The sequence below is a fragment of the Phyllostomus discolor genome, chromosome 1, assembly GCF_004126475.2.
Source record: "Phyllostomus discolor isolate MPI-MPIP mPhyDis1 chromosome 1, mPhyDis1.pri.v3, whole genome shotgun sequence".
NCBI lineage: Eukaryota > Metazoa > Chordata > Mammalia > Chiroptera > Phyllostomidae > Phyllostomus > Phyllostomus discolor.
The window spans coordinates 107422616-107440542 of record NC_040903.2 but is presented as its reverse complement, the minus strand read 5'-3'; the positions used below and the strand labels follow the sequence as shown (position 1 = coordinate 107440542).

The window sequence follows — 17927 nt, the reverse complement described above, 5'->3', positions numbered from 1 at the left end:
TACTATAAATGTTTAACAGATAACTCTCTGAAGTATAAATTTGTACATATTTATAAATGTTAATTTATTTCTCAATATACTATGGAAAATGTATTGCTCATTCATATTAACCTTTGACTTTTAATTATCTTGGCTTAATATATGTTGAAATTTGGAAATATATGCACATAAATGCATCTTGCTAGCTCAATTCAAGAAAAGCAAGAGTAATTTATAAAATCAAAACCAAAATATGTTTTCAATACCACAGATTATTACATGTATCCATGGGAGACATCACATTAACTATATAGCAGTGGTTTTCAAACATTTGGGTCTCAGAATACCTTTATGCTCCTAAAAATTATTAAGAACTCAAAATAAAAATATTATGTGGATTATATCTATCAATATAATTAATTAAACTGAGTTAAAACTGATGTTTAAAAATATTACTTTATAAAAATAAATTTCATGTTAACAGAAATTATATTTTGACAATAATAATTGTGTTTTCCAAAAATAATTAGTGAAAACAATGGCACTGTTTTATATTTTAGCAAATGTCTTTAAAACTTGGCTAAAAAGATAGATTCTCCTATCTACTCTGCATTCAATCTATTGCAGTATCACATGATGCTGCCTCTAGAAACTCCAGAGTATATTTGTAGAAGAATGACAATCAAAAGGTAAATCATGTATTATTATTATGAAAATAGTTTAATGGGTACTGGGAAGCCCCAGGGTTCCCTGAAGTCCACTTTAAAACTGATGCTTTATACACCTGTTTGTAATGGCTTTTCTTTCCCACATTATAAACGTACATGTCTCCATGCCTTCATCGTCATCGTCTGCTGTGGGTCTATCGTAAGACTTGTCGATGGCAGCTCGGAAGCTCTCATTGCAGCCCCTTCCTCTGATTATCCGTGGTCGTGGACGATGGAAAGGGATGTCTCCGTTCAAAGTCACCTCAGCAACTGCTGTCTGCAGACTTTCTAAGGAGCTTGACTTCTTCAGACCCAGGGAAGGTCCCACATCTCTGCTGGGGGAACCTTGGAGGTTTACAAAAACAAAATATTTGTTAAAATTAGTGGTGAAATTTATATTATTGAACATTTAAAAATGATGGGAAAAATCAGCATTATAAATAGATAAAAAGGTATAAAAGTAAAGTAATAGTAACTAGTTCCTATTTTTCCCAAATATATTTAAATTCTGTCTATTGTCTTTATTTTCATGAGGAAAAACTTTAAGCTTTGAGTTACAAATTTCCATTTCTAGTCCAACAAAGCTTTTGTCAAATCATTTGCTCCAAGTTATGTAAATAATCTAAAAGAAACAGAATAAAATAGAAACTCATTTGCAGAGCAGAAATAATAAGAAGGGTAAGGTAAGCAATCAAGAGTAAGGTTTTGACAGTTCAAAATTACTTTTAACAGAAGTTAAACTTTCATATCCATAAGCATTATCAAGTCTCTTCCTCCTTATAGTATGGGCTCACAAAGTAAAGAGAACGCAAAAGACTGAGTGTCATCAGTACCATTAGGGCACCCCAACACCAGGTAGAAACCTAATTCTGGGCAATATTAAAATTCTATATAGAAAGAGCAATAGAAGATTTGAACAGAAACAAATTACTACATCAGGGCTGTCTCTAAAGAGAGGTAAAGAAAGAGAGACTAAAGAGCTGACTTAAACTTCCAGGCCTGGGAATAATATCTGCTTGAGAAACAAGTAATAAATAGAAGGGAGACAACTTAATCATTACCAAAAACAATTCAATAAGGTGGCAGTGAAGAATTCAGGGAATTAAAAATTTGACTCCATTTCTTGAGGATTTGGGGCAGAAAGGCCTGAGATAATACCAATAGCATACCAGGTTTTAGATAGCAGTCAAAACAGATTTCTTTGTCTAGGTGAGACAGTGTCATCCATCACTGCCTGACCTGGGGCTCAAAGCCAGACAAATTTAGCCTCTACTACTACCTGGGCAATCTAAGTTATAGTACTAGTTCTTCGAGTATACTGTTAAAAAGACACATGCAAAAATATGTCAGGGCAGGAGAGACTAGACAATTTGTCTGTGCAGGAGATCATCAGCCCATATACGGGTCAATAATTATGGAGGGGCCATGTGTGCTATTACCTACAGACACATGGTTATGGCATGGGCTTTCCATGGCTCAGGGTATGAACCAAAATAAAAATAAACTGAGAGGGTCAAAACAATTACCTTTTAAGATTCATTCAGATTACATCTTTCACCTAATGTTCACAATGAGGTAGCAGTTTTAAGTTAGAAGGAATATGTTAAAAATGTAATACAGGCAGAAAGACAGATGATTCCAATGAAGAAATAATACTCCATAAGTTATTGTGCATGGCAGAAAGAGATGATTCATTTAAGTTTCTCAATGCAGCTTTGGATATATATAGATTATGTTATGATAAAAAAATGCACATAAACCATTTCTTTCTAGGACCAATATTACTTTTTCTCTTGAGAGCAATATTAACTTTTGAAAGCTCATGTTCTGAATATCCATAAAAGTCATGTCACAGGAAGGAAAACAGATTTCATTCCAAATAACTGAATAAAAAATAAGAAATCAAGAAACCAAAGAGAGTGGGAAAAGATCATTTCTGCGCAGGGACATCTACCTTTACATGTCCTAGCATTAGCACTGGGAAGATCTGTTTCTGAATGAATCATACCCATTAATTTTGATGTTACTAGCTGCATTTAGGTTCTTTAACCATTTACAAGGCAAATATTTGGTAACTTCTTGGATTCATAAAGGCCATTAGTATGTATACTGGGGTGGGCAAAAGTAGTTTCACAGCTGTCATGCAGGTTATGATTATTGCAATAGCTTTATTAACAAGAATAAATTCTGTTTCATGTATTCACAACTGTAAACCTACTTTTGCTTACCCCTGTATATGTATAGTATATGTATATTTATTCTGGCTGTCTATTTATCTTATCTATCTGCAATAAATATTTCATACTTCTAGTAAAGACTATCATAAAACATAAACTATGTATATTAAGCTTTTTTTAGGAAAAGTTAGCTTAAATTTGACTTTATGTACTCAGAGCACTAAAAATTTTAATAATGAATTTCAGAAATGGCATGTGTATTTATTAAAGTAGATCTCTCTATATATATTTATACATATAAATATTTATATGTATGTGTAAGTCTAGATGTGCATATAAATACATGTATTTATTAAAATACATAAAGGTAGGCAAATCTGGGAAGAAAAACAATGAAAGTATGACTAAACAAGCAATAGATATTTTATAAGTATAATTTACTGTAGAATAACATTTTGGCAAAAGGCTGATAATTATGAATGGTGGGTACTAGGTATATGAGAGATCAATGAACTACTGTCTCTACAGTTATATATGGTTGAAAATTTTCATAATAAAATGTTATTTAAAAAAGACAACATCAAAATGGAGACAACTACTTGAAAAAAAAGACAACATCTACAATATGTGAACCTATAACAGGGATCAGCAAACCTTGGGCCAAATCTGGAAAATGTTTTTCAAACACAGCCATGCAGATTGCTTACACATATTCTATGGCTGCTTTCCCACTACATCAGGATTAAGTAATTGCTACAGAGACTGTCTGGTTTCCAAAGCCATGCCAAGATTTGTCAAAGAAACTTGAACAAAGGTTTGTTAAGTAATAAGATTCCTGAATGAGGGCTACTAAGATCCCTAACATTAACAACTCAGCATTTACTAACAAGAAAGACTGAAAATTAGTTTCTCTATTAAAGTATGCACAAAGAAATTAGTTGTATTTACACAGATACAAAAATCAGTATCTCTTAATTTTGAAGTTATATTTTAAAGATCTTTATGTAAATCTTTTTGGTCAGTAGTATACTTTATTTTTTTTTTTACATTCAAGGGTTAAACTGTTAAAAACCCAATTCTCTTCTTATTCCTATTCTTTTCTTTCAGAAAGTAAATTTACTCCCAAATATCACAAAAGAGCTGTAGCCAGGAATTAAATGAAAACCAATCATACTATTTTCCCTAGGCATAGTTTTCTATTCTTACTCCTCTTGCTGGAAAAAAAAAAGAAAAAAGAAAAAGAAAGTAGAGGATATGTCTTTTACAAGGACAAAGGCAAATGGAATTCAATTTTCTTTTTGAAAGGCTTATGGCTAGACAGGCAATCTATGCTAAAATGTCCTATGAATCTGACAAAAACCACTGCATTAAAGTGTTAAATCATGATAATCTAAGTGATACAAATGAAAATAACTGAAAATTTGGCATCTATGGAATAATTTTTTGCCCCAGTTTTCCCAATGTAATTTGGTAGAATAGATTGCACATAGTGCAAAATAAAAATTTCTCTTTTATTTTGAGGATGTTAAAACACCATAAACATATGATCCAATTAGATTATAAAATCTAATGAACAAAATAAACTGACAAATAAAACAGAAACAGAGGCATGGACACATGGAAGAGACTGACAGCTGTGAGAGGGAAGGGAGGACAGAGAACTGGATGAAGGAAGGTGAAGGATTTGCCCAAGAACACACACGCATGACCCACAGACACGGACAACAGCATGGTGACAGCCAGAGGGAGGGGGTGGAGGCTGTCTAGATGTGGGCAAAGCAGGAGGGAATGGGTGCACCTGTCATAATGTCAACAATAAAAACAAAGTAAAAACAAAAATTTCCCTTCTTACCATGAGTTATTTAAATGTTCACAGTTAAATCTGGATACCATTATTTTTTCAGTTAAAAATGATATCAGTTAAAATCTGGATAACATTATTTTTTTATTCACAGTGAGTTGTTCTTTTCTTTCTAGCAGTAGTGACTTGGTTAAATTAAGTGTTTTCCTTACTTTACCTAATAAGCATAGTATATAAATTCATGTTCTTTAGACTCAGCAGTTCAGTTTGGTTTTAATGAACATTAACTTGGACAAAAGTTACTTTCTTAAAAGAACTGAACACTAGTAAGTCCAAAAGCTAATGACTAATTTATTAAAACTATCAAAAATATTTTTCTCTAGCATTGTTTCAAAATTTCAGTGAGTTTTATGTTTGATAAGAAAAATAACTATTTAATAAGGGCTGAGGCTACAGTTAATTGCCTTGCACTACCATTAATTCTATGATGTGCTGGATGTAAATTTTACGATCCATCTTTTACTCTGCAGAGTGTGAACTCCAACCACGTTCACAATAATCTTTGCGTGTGTGTGGGATGAACGTTTTTCAAGTGTGATGAAACCAATTACTACTATAGGTTAAAAAGGTGAATTGAAGCTAATTAGTGGTAAGTGGTATAACTACTACATCATACTGCATCTAGAATAATTAAAACACTATTCCAAACTTACAACGTCATAAATGCTAAACTGTACAAAGCACATTACTTTAATTACACATAAAAACTCTCCTTTTTGATTCTTTTCATAAAATAAGAAGTAAAATATGCTATAATGCAAAACCCAGTTCAATGTGATCTATTGTTCTGTGGAATCATTTAGGCAGCATTGTAGAAGCCAGCCCTAAATAGTTAATGAAAGGAAACAAACAAACAAGAACAAAACCTTTTGAACAGGTTCACAAAGTTAAGATAAAGAGCCATAGGCATTATATAGTCTAATTTCAATGTCAGGTAACTATGAGCTAATTCTTGCATTAGAAAAAGAAGCAGGTTTTGTGAGTGACTAATGACAGCAATTACTGGGCATTGTCCTCTAGTGAAAAATACTGGCAACTGTGCTATTATTACCCTTCAAAGCAAAGTCGCCACTTTCAGAATCTGTTTTGGGTGTTAACCTAGGAATCAAAGAAATAACTTAAAAACAAGAGTCTACCCAAGAGATCATGTTTTCAGGGTTTTGATTTTTCTTAGATTGCGACAAAACATTCCCATACAAATAAATTAAGAAAATCTAGATTGTTTAAGCATTTTTGAATCACTGAATTATATTTCCATTTAAATCTACTACACTGATAAATGTCTTCTAACAGAAAATTTTCTCTCCTTGTACAATTTGATTTCCTACAATAAAAACATCCATGCGAGACTAGAATATTTATGTGTACATGCAATATGATTGGCAGCTCTGTAATTATGATAAGCTCCTTGGACCACAGTTTCTATGGCAACAGTCTAACGGTCCATCCTTACCTGCTTTCTGGTCATCCACTGTACTGAGTTTAGTCTCGTCAGCTACTGTTGAAAGGTAAATGTATAGTGGTTAGCCCAGTTAGTCCCACAGCCCAACATGCTTCAACAATTCCAGATCTTTTCGGTTATGTGATAATTCTCAGGTAATATTTCATGCAAATATTATGAAACCTCAAGCAAATATTTATAATCAAAAGGGGAGGGTAAGCAGTGTCTCCATGCAATATGCCAGTCATTTCATTTCACAGACATGTATGTTATTTATATGTTAGCATATCATAATTAGCCAAAGTAATGCATCACCAAATTTTTTCTTTTTTGTGCACATGTGATAAATTAATATTTTTAGTCTTGAAGTACAAACAGCCACCAGGGAACAGCATAAATAGGTTATAGTTGATTAACAAAGGTTTTAAAAATCATTCAGTTGATAGATATGATTAATTATTTTACTTTTTTTGTCTGTTTGTTCTTTTGGTGGATTGGATTCAAAAAGAGACTTGACCTGATTGGTGTTTGATTGAACAACTATGATTATTCTCCTGCTCTCATTTGCTTCAAATGCTTTCTAGAACAAATATCCTCTCAAATTATTTCTTCAATTAAATGCCTTAATTATCAACATGTAAAAGTTTCTATTAAATAAACCTTTAAGAATAGCAATAAAAGAAAAATATAAAATAACCAAATTCTAGACATGGATTGAGATAATGATTTTTCTCCAAAATTTTTTCTTTTAGTTCAAAATGCCACAACCAAACAAATACTATATCAATGAAATTGGTTTTAAACAGCCAGTGTTAAAAAATTTTATTGTTCAAATAAAGATGCATGAATATAACATGATATACATGTTTGTTTCTTTTCTCATTAGAATACATATATATAACATATTGCACATTTATAAACATGCCACTTATGAGAAATATGGTTATCTCAAACTCAGAGAAAAAAATCTTTGCCAAATCACCACATTTCACACTTATTTTCTCTACTGCTCAAAGTTCAGAGACATGTGTTCAGGACCATCGATTTTAATCTGAAAGCATCTATTCAGATAAAGATTCATGGAGATTGTACTCACTACCTAAATCCATGCTTTTTGATTTTCGTGTTTTAACGAAATCCAATTGACTGGCATCTGAAAATTGCTTTGTGCGTTTTTCTGACATACTCTGGCGTCCAAATCCTTCTCGTTGAAAAGCAAGAACTGGATCAACATCTGGACTCAAAGAGCTGGTATGGGAAAAAAGATAAACATAAAAATAATTACTAAAAATAGTGGACATCCAATTTATGGAAGTTCATATAACTGTATGTATGAATGTGTGTATATGTACATTCCTCAGGAATATTTAAACTAAATAACAGAAATATAATTCATTAAAAAAACTGTGGCTGTATAGGAAGTAATTGAAAATACAACATTAATTTACACTTAGTAATTCTTTCTGTATATGGGTTCTCTCCTCTTGTTTCTCTCTCATAGTATCCTCACTCTGTTTGACAACACAGCATTATTTCTAAATGATTATCAATAATTAGCCTTATATCTTTCAGACATTGGAATGATTGGAAGTTTGAGGAAACCTCTCATATGTTGATATAAATATTGTCAGCAAACAAGTGAGTATAATAAACTGAAAATAAAGAGAAGTTTTAGAAAGGATATATTCTGATCTTATATATCCTTTATCTTGTATTTCAGAAAAGAAAAAACATACACCTTTATGGCACGGAGTTTCATGAAGATGTAGTTTTCTCTGTAATACTTAGCTGAGATGGTCAACTCAACAAATCTGCATTAGAACCCATTCTGATTAAAGCATTATGCTGGGTCAAAGTCAAAATGATAAGAAAAGACTTCTGATCTCTACGAGATCCTAAGAAAAATATCGAAGCAGAAGCCTATAACAGAAGCTGTGGGTGCACACATGGAGGAGTAACAGTGTTTGAGGAAGTCAGGGAAAGCACAGCTCAGACCAGACAGCCTGTGATGTGGGCACACCAACACAGTGACTACAGCAGGGACAGTGGCGCACATGGCACATCACTGGTAAAAAACACAGTCTGAAGTGCTTTCCCAATGGAAGCACCCAAGGATGACACAAAATCACTCCTATTTGTATAAACCTATAAACACTTTGAAATGCATATCAGGTGTTCTGTGCACGGCACATATAATGAAAATAATTTTTTTTGCAGTGGGCGCCTTGAGAAAGAAATAGCTCTCCTGTATCAGCACTGTGCCACCTTACCTATCTGGCCATGTAGGAGAATGTCCCTCCCCAGTTAACTACCTACTGGAATAGAACTACCTACTAGAGGGAACACTTCCACTCTGTCAGCTGGGTCTATGGTAGGCTTCCTTACACTCTGATGGAAGCAAGCTTCTCAAAACCTTTATGAAAATTACCCACCATATTGGTTGGGTAAAGGACAGAGACCTACGTTGGATATGTATCAGAAATTTAGCAGCAGTTTACTGGGCATGAAGTAACTGGCTCTTACAGAGTAACTAAACCAAAAATGGTGAGAAGACATCAAGGAAAATGCTCTGATGTCAGGTTAAGTGACCTGCAATGGATTGAGCCCACATGTCTTACAACCCTCAATAAAATGAGTACTAGTTGCTTCATCCATCTTACAAGGCCAGTGAGAGACTTCAATGACACAGGCGAAAGCCCTTTGTAAGCTGCAAACCACTACACGAAATAACATTACTCACAGACTTTCTTCCTCAAATCATCAAAGTAATACAAATTAAGATAATAAAAACAGAGTCCTTAAAAAACATACAAAGGAAATGTATAATCCTTTTCAATCTTTTCTACCAAACACAGAGCAGGGCCCCAAGAATGAGGCAAGGTAAGTAAGTGCCTCAGGCTCAGAATGTAACAAAGCATTCACTCTCAGGATCCTGCAAGTTCTGGGCTAGCACCTGAGGTGAGTGGCTCCTCACATTTTGAACCTGGGACCTCCATGCCTTACCTTAGTCCTGGCCCAGCTGCTGGGAAAGGATGTATCCACACAGACTAGGAGTTTAACTCAAGGCAATGACAATTTTTTTTTTTTTGGTAAAACAGAATCAGTCTTATGTCCTAAAACAGTTATTTTGTTTGCACTCTACACTAAATATCTTCCTTTTTTAACTTATCAAATTTTTCCGATAAAACTTGGAACAAATTTGATGTTACGGAAAGAAGCGAGGTCATATTTATCTTAAAGCCGTAAGTGCTCACTGACATCCTACAATGCTTATGCACAATTAATACGTGAACAACATGGGGATTAAGGGAGCCAACCCCCCCCACCCCCGCAAAGTAAAAATCCACATGTAACTTCCGACTTCCTCAAAACTGAAGCTGCCCTTAGGTACTCATGGGGCTTTGGTTCAAGTCCAAAAATCCATGCATGCTCAAGTCCTCAATATAAAGTGGTGTACATCAGTGCACACAGTCGGCCCTCTGTATCTTTGGACCCCTGATCACAGATGGAAAATGGTACAGGTATTTCTTGAGAAAAATCTACACATAAATGGTCTCATGATGTTCAAGGGTCAACTGTACTATGTAAGTATGTATAGCAATAGTGTACATTACATAGAATACATATTGTTTATACATATTTTCTGAATAGATACATGCTTGTATATTATGCTTATATAGTAGTATTCACATACTACCATGCTTATAATTTCCAGAGCACATACACCCCAATTCAAATAAACAGTCTGGACTTCTGGCCAAGATGGAAGCGTAGGTAGACGCACTGTGCCTCCTCACACAACCAAAACTAAGGACAACAAAAATCTAGAAACAAAAAAACAACCAGAACAGAGAGAAATGAACTGAATGAAAGTCTGACAACCATTCATCCAGACTGGTAAGGAGCGGTGGAGTTGGAGGCCTACAGAGAGGGGTCGAAGGGTCCCGGCAGGAAAAAGCGGTGGCTGGCAGACTCGGGTGCACAGGGTGCAGGTGGCAGTTGGCGGACCCCAGAAGCGCAGGGGCAGCTGACGGACCCAGTGGCAGACTCTGGGCACAGGAGCCAATGAGCAGACCCAGTGAGGGGTGCAAGGCAGCTGGCTGTCCACAATCACACATTCGAACACGGACAAACTAGGCGAAAATGGGCAGCGACACAGATCATGCAACCCAGGGATCCAGCACCGGGAAACAAAACCTAAAAGCACCAATTGAAAATACCTGTGGGGGTTGAGACTGGGAGAATCTCTCAGCCTCACAGGAGTGCTCCTTTGGGAGACCCACAGAGTCCTAGAAAGTACACAAGCTCACCCGCCTGGGAGACAGCACCAGAAGGGCCCAATCTGCTTGTGGGAAGCAGCAGAGGGGACTGAAGTCCTAGAGAGAGCGGAACAGGTGCCATTGTTCCCTCTCAGACCCCACCCCCACATACAACGTCACAACCCAGCGACTGAGGTGCCCCACCCTGATGAACACCTAAGGCTCCGTTCCTCATAAGTAACAGGCACAACCAGACCAAGGGGGGGGGAATAAAAAGAGGGCTCAAACAGAATTAAAAGCCCCTCGGTCAGTACTTTTAAGCAAACGAGAGACCGCCAACCTATCAGATGCACATTTCAAAGCACTGGTGATCAGGATGCTCACAGAACTGGTTGATTTTGGTTGCAAATTAGGTGAACAAATGAAGGCTACAATAAGTGAAATGAAGAAAAATACACACGGAACCAATAGTGGTGGAAAGAAAACTGGGTTTCAAATCAATGGAATGGACCAAAAGGAAGACAGGAACAACCAAACAGAAAAGAATGAAGAAACAAGAACTCAAAAAAATGAGGAGAGCCTTAGGAACCTCCAGGATATCTTTAAACGTTCCAACATACGAATTATAGGGGTACCAGAAGGGGAAGAGGAAAAACAAGTGGAAAACTTATTTGAACAAATAATAAAGGAGAACCCCAATCTGGCAAGGGAAATAGACTTCCAGGAGGTCCAGGAAGCTCAGAGAGTCCCAAAGAGGTTGGACCCAAGGAAGAACACACCAAGGTACATTATAATTACATTACCCAAGGTTAAAATGAAGGAGAGAATTCTAGAAGCAGCAAGAGATAAAGGGACAGTTACCTACAAAGGAGCTCCCATCAGAATGTCAGCTGATTTTTCAAAAGAGACCTTGCAGGCAAGAAGGGGCTGGAAAGAAGTATTCCAAGTCATGAAAGGCAAGGACCTACATCCAAAATTGCTCTATCCAGCCAAGCTTTCATTTATAATGGAAGGGCAGAAAAAGAGCTTCTCAGATAAGGCAAAGTTAAAGGAGTTCATCATCACCAAGCCCTTATTATATGAAATGTTAAAAGGATTTATCTAAGAAAAAGAAGATAAAAAATATGAATAGTAAAAACAGGTATCAAACTCACAGTTAGCAACAACCACACCAAAAACAAACTAAGCAAACAAATACAACAGGAACAGAACCACAGAAATGGAGATCACATGGAGGGTTAGCAACAGGGGAGTGGGAGAAGGAGAGAGGGGGAAAAGGTATAGAGAATAAGTAGCATAGATGGTAGGTAGAAAATAGACAGAGGGAGGGTAAGAATAGTATGAGGAATGTAGAAGCTAAAGAACTTATGACACATGCACATGAACTAAAGAGGGGAATATGGGTGGGAGGGGGTGGACGGGGTGGAGGGGAGTGAAAGGGGAAAATGGGACAACTATAATAGCATAATCAATAAAATATCTTTAAAAAATACAAAAAACACAAATACACAGTCCTAGAAGTGAAAAACTAAAATCCATATGATGAGAACTATGATCTGATTTGTACTAGAAAACTGTGAATAATATATTTTCAATAAAATTATTTTTTCTACATATTGAAAGTTGATCTTTTCAACCATTATGCATATGTTTATCAACCTTTTTTTGTATCATGTGAAATATTTTAAAACCTGAACTCCAGTAAGGCATAAAATTGGTGAACAGGATGAATTTGAAATACAATTTTAATAGAAATTATAGGTAAAATAATTTTCAAAGAAATATAAACTTGTTGTTGATGTTACCTGAAAACCACATATTGCCATATTTTTCTAAATTAATTTTATATTCTTTAAGTTTATCTTTTCACTAAAATTAGAATCTGCTGTTTTGCTTCCCCCCCTAAAACATTGTTAATATTCCCTAAATCAATTAATGGATTATAAAAAAGTATGTTCTACAAGTTAACAAATTAAAATTTTAGCCATTTGCTATATTTAGCCTTCCAGTACAGTGAACTGTAAACATACATAATTTAAATGTCAAATGAGTTTGTGAGTTAGTAGGAGTCTTAAAATAACTAAATTTTTTAAACCATGACATATTAATTCATCCCTATCAATACACCCATTAAACTAATTCAGACACAATAAACAGCAACCTAAAACACTTAATAAGTTAGACTGCAGGACTGACAGCTGATTCTTTATAGAATATAACCAAATCCAGACCCCTAATGTTATTAAAATTCCAGTTATTAATCCTGTCTTATTGCCCTTTCGTTTCCATAACATTTTCACCCAGGATCAGGGTAACATTGTCAGGCTGAAAAAACTTACATTTTCTGCTGTGATTCAGAACAGCCGCCATTCTTGTTTCAATAACCCTTTATTCATATTGCTTTCCTTGCCTCACATTCCCGATGGCACTGTCATACACGTCCGCACCAGTTCATAAATCCCCTTAGGGATGTTAATGCCACAACCATCCCTGCTAGTTATTTATTTATTCTCACCAATACACCCCTTCACCAGGCCCCCAACAAACCTATTCGTCTGGCCAGCTGCATATTTTCTCATCATGGCAGAGATTCTAAGGCTTTTGTCCCTAAGATGAATACTGCATATACCTAACCCTTACTTTGTTGTTGCTTTCCTTTCAAAAAGAGACAAAATCTGCAGCAGAAAATGTACAGGCATCTTCAGAGTTCAGATGGGAGTTTACTTTACACTGGAGCTTCCCCTCTAGGTTGAACCAAAACCCACATTCACAGATGAGCTATTACCATGCAGGCTTGAGTTGAGCTCTATTTTGAAATCTTGTGTTTTCAATAAGAGAATTACAGAGAGGGGAAGGCAGAGAGGGGAGGTGCAGGGAGGGGTAGGGAGGGGAATGGAGGAGAAAAGAAAATAGATAGGGAATTTTCAAGAGTGCAAGTAACAGGTGAGATTGTTTGAAAAGAAGACCTGCAGAACACACTGATGCCCGAGCTGTATTTCCCTGTGCTCAATGGGGTGGTTTACTTTGTTAAGATCATCACTAAAATGTTAACACAAATAAATGCCAGTCCCCTGGACTCCTCCAATCTAATTTTTAATGTTGATACAAGTCTGGGGAAGAGTAAGAAACAGAAATGAATAAGGGGTAAAGGAACAATGCTGTAACATTTAAATATAACATTGCTGATATATTCATAAAAGACCCCAAAGAAAGGGCAGTCAGAAAATTCTGGTATAATGTTTCACACAGTTTGTGTTAATTAATTATCACTACAACCTTGCAAGGTCATTCCTAGGGATCCCTTTCCTATTGCTTATTGATGTATATAACTACTAGGCATGTAAACTAAAGTGTACATCCACATTCATGGGCCACAAATTGGCTCAGTAATATCAAAACCTTACTTCAATTTCGAAAGATAATAGTAAAAAACAGCATTACACTGTCCCCAAAGTCACAATGCTAGGAGGAAGTACAAAGCATTTTAAATAGTATAGTATACCACTCTTAAAAAACAAAAGAAAACAAAAAAATATTCTCTATTCCCAGGACACATCAACTACTAATTTGGCCAAAGTCATCTAATTGTGATAAACATCGAGTCACCTTAACAATTTGCTTAGAATTTATTAACCTAATAGAAAAACAATTCATCAAATTGACATTGATCTAAAGTAATTAATAGTGAATTAAAAAATGAGTAGGGTTTTCTGGTTAGTGGCAGTTTTGTTGTTATTTTGGCTAAATTATTAACTACAGCCCTGGAAAGGCTAAAATAATTGGGCGAGTTTAGGGGCTTGGAGAGAATCTTTTATTAAAAGAGTGGTAATTAAGAGCATTAAAGCCATGCAAACAGAACACTGCTGGACCAAATATCTGATTAACTGTGCTCAGTGATAGGCCATCCTGGGTGTCCAACCTGAAGCCTGAAGGCCACATGCACTCAGAATGGCTATGAATATGGCCAAACATAAAATTGTAAATTTACTTAAAATGTTATGATATTTTTTTGTGTGATTAAGTGTCACAATGTATTTAATGTGTGGTCCAAGACAACTCTTCTTCTTCCAGTGTAGCCCACAGACGTTAAAAGGTTGGACACCCCAAAAGATAAACGGTATCTGTATTGGGTTGGCCAAAAAGTCCACATGGTTTTTCCATAAAATAAAATAAAATAAAATAAAATAAAAGACACACTTTTCATTTTCACCCATAATTTTATTGATTTGGGTATTTTGAGCATGTTGGCTATCTCCCATGTAGTACAACATGGATTATTTTCAATTAATGTCTCAATTTGATCACTATCAACTTCAACTGCTCCAACCTATCAGGGAGCATCATCCAGTGAGGAATCTCCAGCATGAAACTTCACAATGCATTTTTGGCAGACGTGATCAGTCACAGCACATACTCCATACACTGTATAAATCTCTTTTTGCACTTCAGTTGCATTTTTACCTTTTTTGAAATAATAAAGCATAATGTACCAAAATGTTGCATATTTTCTATCTTCAATATTAAAATGGATACATAAAAATTTACCAATTTTTATAAGTTTTTTTTAAATACACACTGATATGACAGCTGTCACAACACAATCTAACAAAATTGTTTTGAATGAAGTTAAAGACAACTAAGTGCTACTTCAGCCATCTTATGGAAAAAACAAACAAACTTTTTGCCAACTCAATAACTGACTAATGTCTTCCAACCTCAGAGTGTGATCTTACCAGTCTGCTGAATCACTGATGGCAGCCTTAGGCCAAGGGCCATGGTCTGTTGTCACGAATCCCACATCATCATGAGAGCTAGAAGAGGACTGGTCAGAGAGATGTGGAGGAAGCACTGGCAACCTGTCATCTTCTATAATGACAGTGTCATCTTGGGGCATATTCACTGTGGGGGACAGCTGGTATTTACCTGTCCAGTAAAAAAAAAAAAAGAGAGAGAGAGAAAAGAAATTCTAGACTTGCTCGAAGAGTTAATATTAATTAATACATTGCTACCTCAGAAGAGATTAAATTTATAAACATCTGTTCAACCTGGTAGAAAAACACAGAATTAAGGAAATGTATTTTTCATAAATGAATGTCAAACAGAGACCTCAAGTCTATTCCTTTTGCTGCCACCAGAGCCATGTAGTTATAGGAGGAATATTAAATTTCTCTGATTTTAAGTTTCTAAAGCCATAGATGATCTCCAGAATGTCTTCTAATGTGAAAATGCTCCATAGTTTCTAAGTTATGAAAGTAATTTGAAATTTTTTTACCAGGAAATTTAGAGGGAAGCTTTGCAGACTTAGATCAACCACTCACCCATTCATTCAAGTAGCAAGTATAAAAGAAAGACTTAATCTCTGATCCTACACATCTCATTCTCTAGAGAAAGAGACATACATATAAAAGGTGGTAACGCATTGGTGCTGTGAGAGACATTCATTCCTAAGTGCTGGTTATGCCTGGATAGCTAAAGACAGAGGATGCTTGGAATCTTAACAAAAGTTGACATCAGAGTTGGGTTTGGATAATGAGTAGGGTCTTTTCTCCTAGAGAAATGATGACATTAATTCTAGACAGGACCGGCATTGTCATAAATGCACGATGGAGAAAAGCCCACAGTACATTCATGCGGCACTTTAACAATGAGTACAGGCAGAATCAGGACCTTGGGGGTAGCACTGGGAAGATGGTGGCAGAGTAACCGGAAGCTGAGCCCACTAGCTTATGCCACCAGCATGGATTTTCAGCTGATATTCCAACAAGTGACCTGAACAATCGATGGAACCTCAGCAAAATGAATTTCTGAAGCAAAGAGTACAGAGTATGCTTTGCACAATCCACACTTATACAACAGCATACAAGATGTTCTAGACAGTATGACCCTCAGTCAGCCAGCCAGAGGAAGAACCCATGAAAGAACGAACCAACAACTAAAACCCAATTACAAAACCAGAAGCCACGTAAACAGTATAAAGAGCATCCCAAGGGCATCGAGCTCAGGAGATCAAGGAGACTGCACCACTAAATCCCACAGGTCTCCTAAGACAGAAAGTCACACCAGGAATACAGGGAGTCGAAGCAGATCAATCTAAAATGCAGAAACGAACCAAGAGTCCTCTCAAATAGGGATACAACCCTGAATTGAAAGGAAAGGAGGAATCCTCAGAAACAGTGCTAAAGAAACTGAGGAAGCAATTTATCAGACATAGAGTTCAAATAGTGAATATAAGAATGCTCAAGGAGCTCAGTGAGAACTATAAGGAACGCTATGGGAGCTACAAGGAACGTAGTGGGAACAATATCGGCATGAATAAAGGCATAGAAATTATAAAAAGAGCCAGGAGGAAATGAAGAATACAGAAGCGGAGGATTGAATCAGCGAGTTAGAGGACAAGAAAGAAAAAGAAAAAAAAAACCCCAGAGAGGGCAACAAAATGAAAAAAGACTCAAAAAGAATGAAGATACTTTAAGAGATATGGAGGACAACATGAAACGTAATAATAGTCACATCACAGGGAAATGAGAAGGGGAAAAAGAGGAGCAAGGGATAGAAGACCTATTTGAAAAAGTAATGACAGAAAACTTCCCCAACTTAGGGAAAAGTAACACAAGTCCAGAAAGCACAGAGGGTCCCAATCAAGAGAAACCCAAAGAGGCCCACTCCAAGACCCATCATAATAAAACTGGCAAAATTTAGAGACAAAAAGAGAAGTTTAAAGGCAGCAAGGGAGAAAGAGCTAGTAACATACAAAGAGTTCTGATAAGACTATCAGGTCATTTCTCAACAGAAATACTACAAGCTATCAAGGCATTGCACAAAACATTCCAAATAATGAAAAACAAAGACCTGCAACCAAGACTACTCTACCCAGCAAGGCTCTCATTTAAAATGGAAGAAGAAATAATGAACTTTCCAAACAAAAAAAATGTAAAAGAGTACATACACCTCCAGGAAACCAGCATAAGACATACTAAAGGAACTCCTTTAAGAACATGAAAAAAAAAAGAGATAGAGAGAGAGGAACACAGGAGCAAAGGGGAAAAATGTCAATGAATAAGTACCTATCAATAATAACCTTCAATGTAAATGGATTAAATGCTCCAATCAAAAGACATTGCGTAGCTGAATGGATAACAACAAAACACAACCCACATATATAATGTCTACAGGAGACCCACCTCAGAACAAAAAAAAATATAAACAGTCTGAAAGCAAAGGGGTTGAAAAAATATTCCAAGCAAATGGACAGGAAAAAGAAGTTGGGATAGCAATACATATATCAGACAAAACAGACTTCAAAACAAAGTCCATAACGAAAGACAAAGCGGGTCATTATATAATACTTAAGGGAGTAGTCCAGCAACATGATGAAACCCTTGTAAACATATATGCATCCAACATAAGAGCACTAAATATGTAAGGAAAATCTTATAGGACTTCAAGAAATAACATCAATGGAACACAGTCATCATGGTAGATTGTACCACATCACTTTCAACA

The 17927-nt window shown here is 35.9% G+C and overlaps 1 protein-coding gene across 25 annotated transcripts in view; it reads right to left on the bottom strand.

The window, feature by feature from the left end:
- The window catches only part of PARD3 (par-3 family cell polarity regulator), a 689179-nt gene that overhangs the window by 249227 nt on the left and 422025 nt on the right, over positions 1 to 17927 (bottom strand). For 16 of the 25 annotated variants that reach the window (XM_036017299.1, XM_036017347.1, XM_036017963.1 and 13 more), the window contains 4 exons: positions 15158 to 15347; positions 7262 to 7413; positions 6178 to 6222; positions 804 to 1031 (listed from right to left, as the gene is read on the bottom strand). In XM_036017299.1, the coding sequence (XP_035873192.1) occupies positions 804 to 1031; positions 6178 to 6222; positions 7262 to 7413; positions 15158 to 15347 (615 nt within the window). The remainder of the gene's footprint in view (positions 1 to 803; positions 1032 to 6177; positions 6223 to 7261; positions 7414 to 15157; positions 15348 to 17927) is intronic. The other 9 variants (XM_036017676.1, XM_028506905.2, XM_028506906.2 and 6 more) reach the window with 5 other exon arrangements.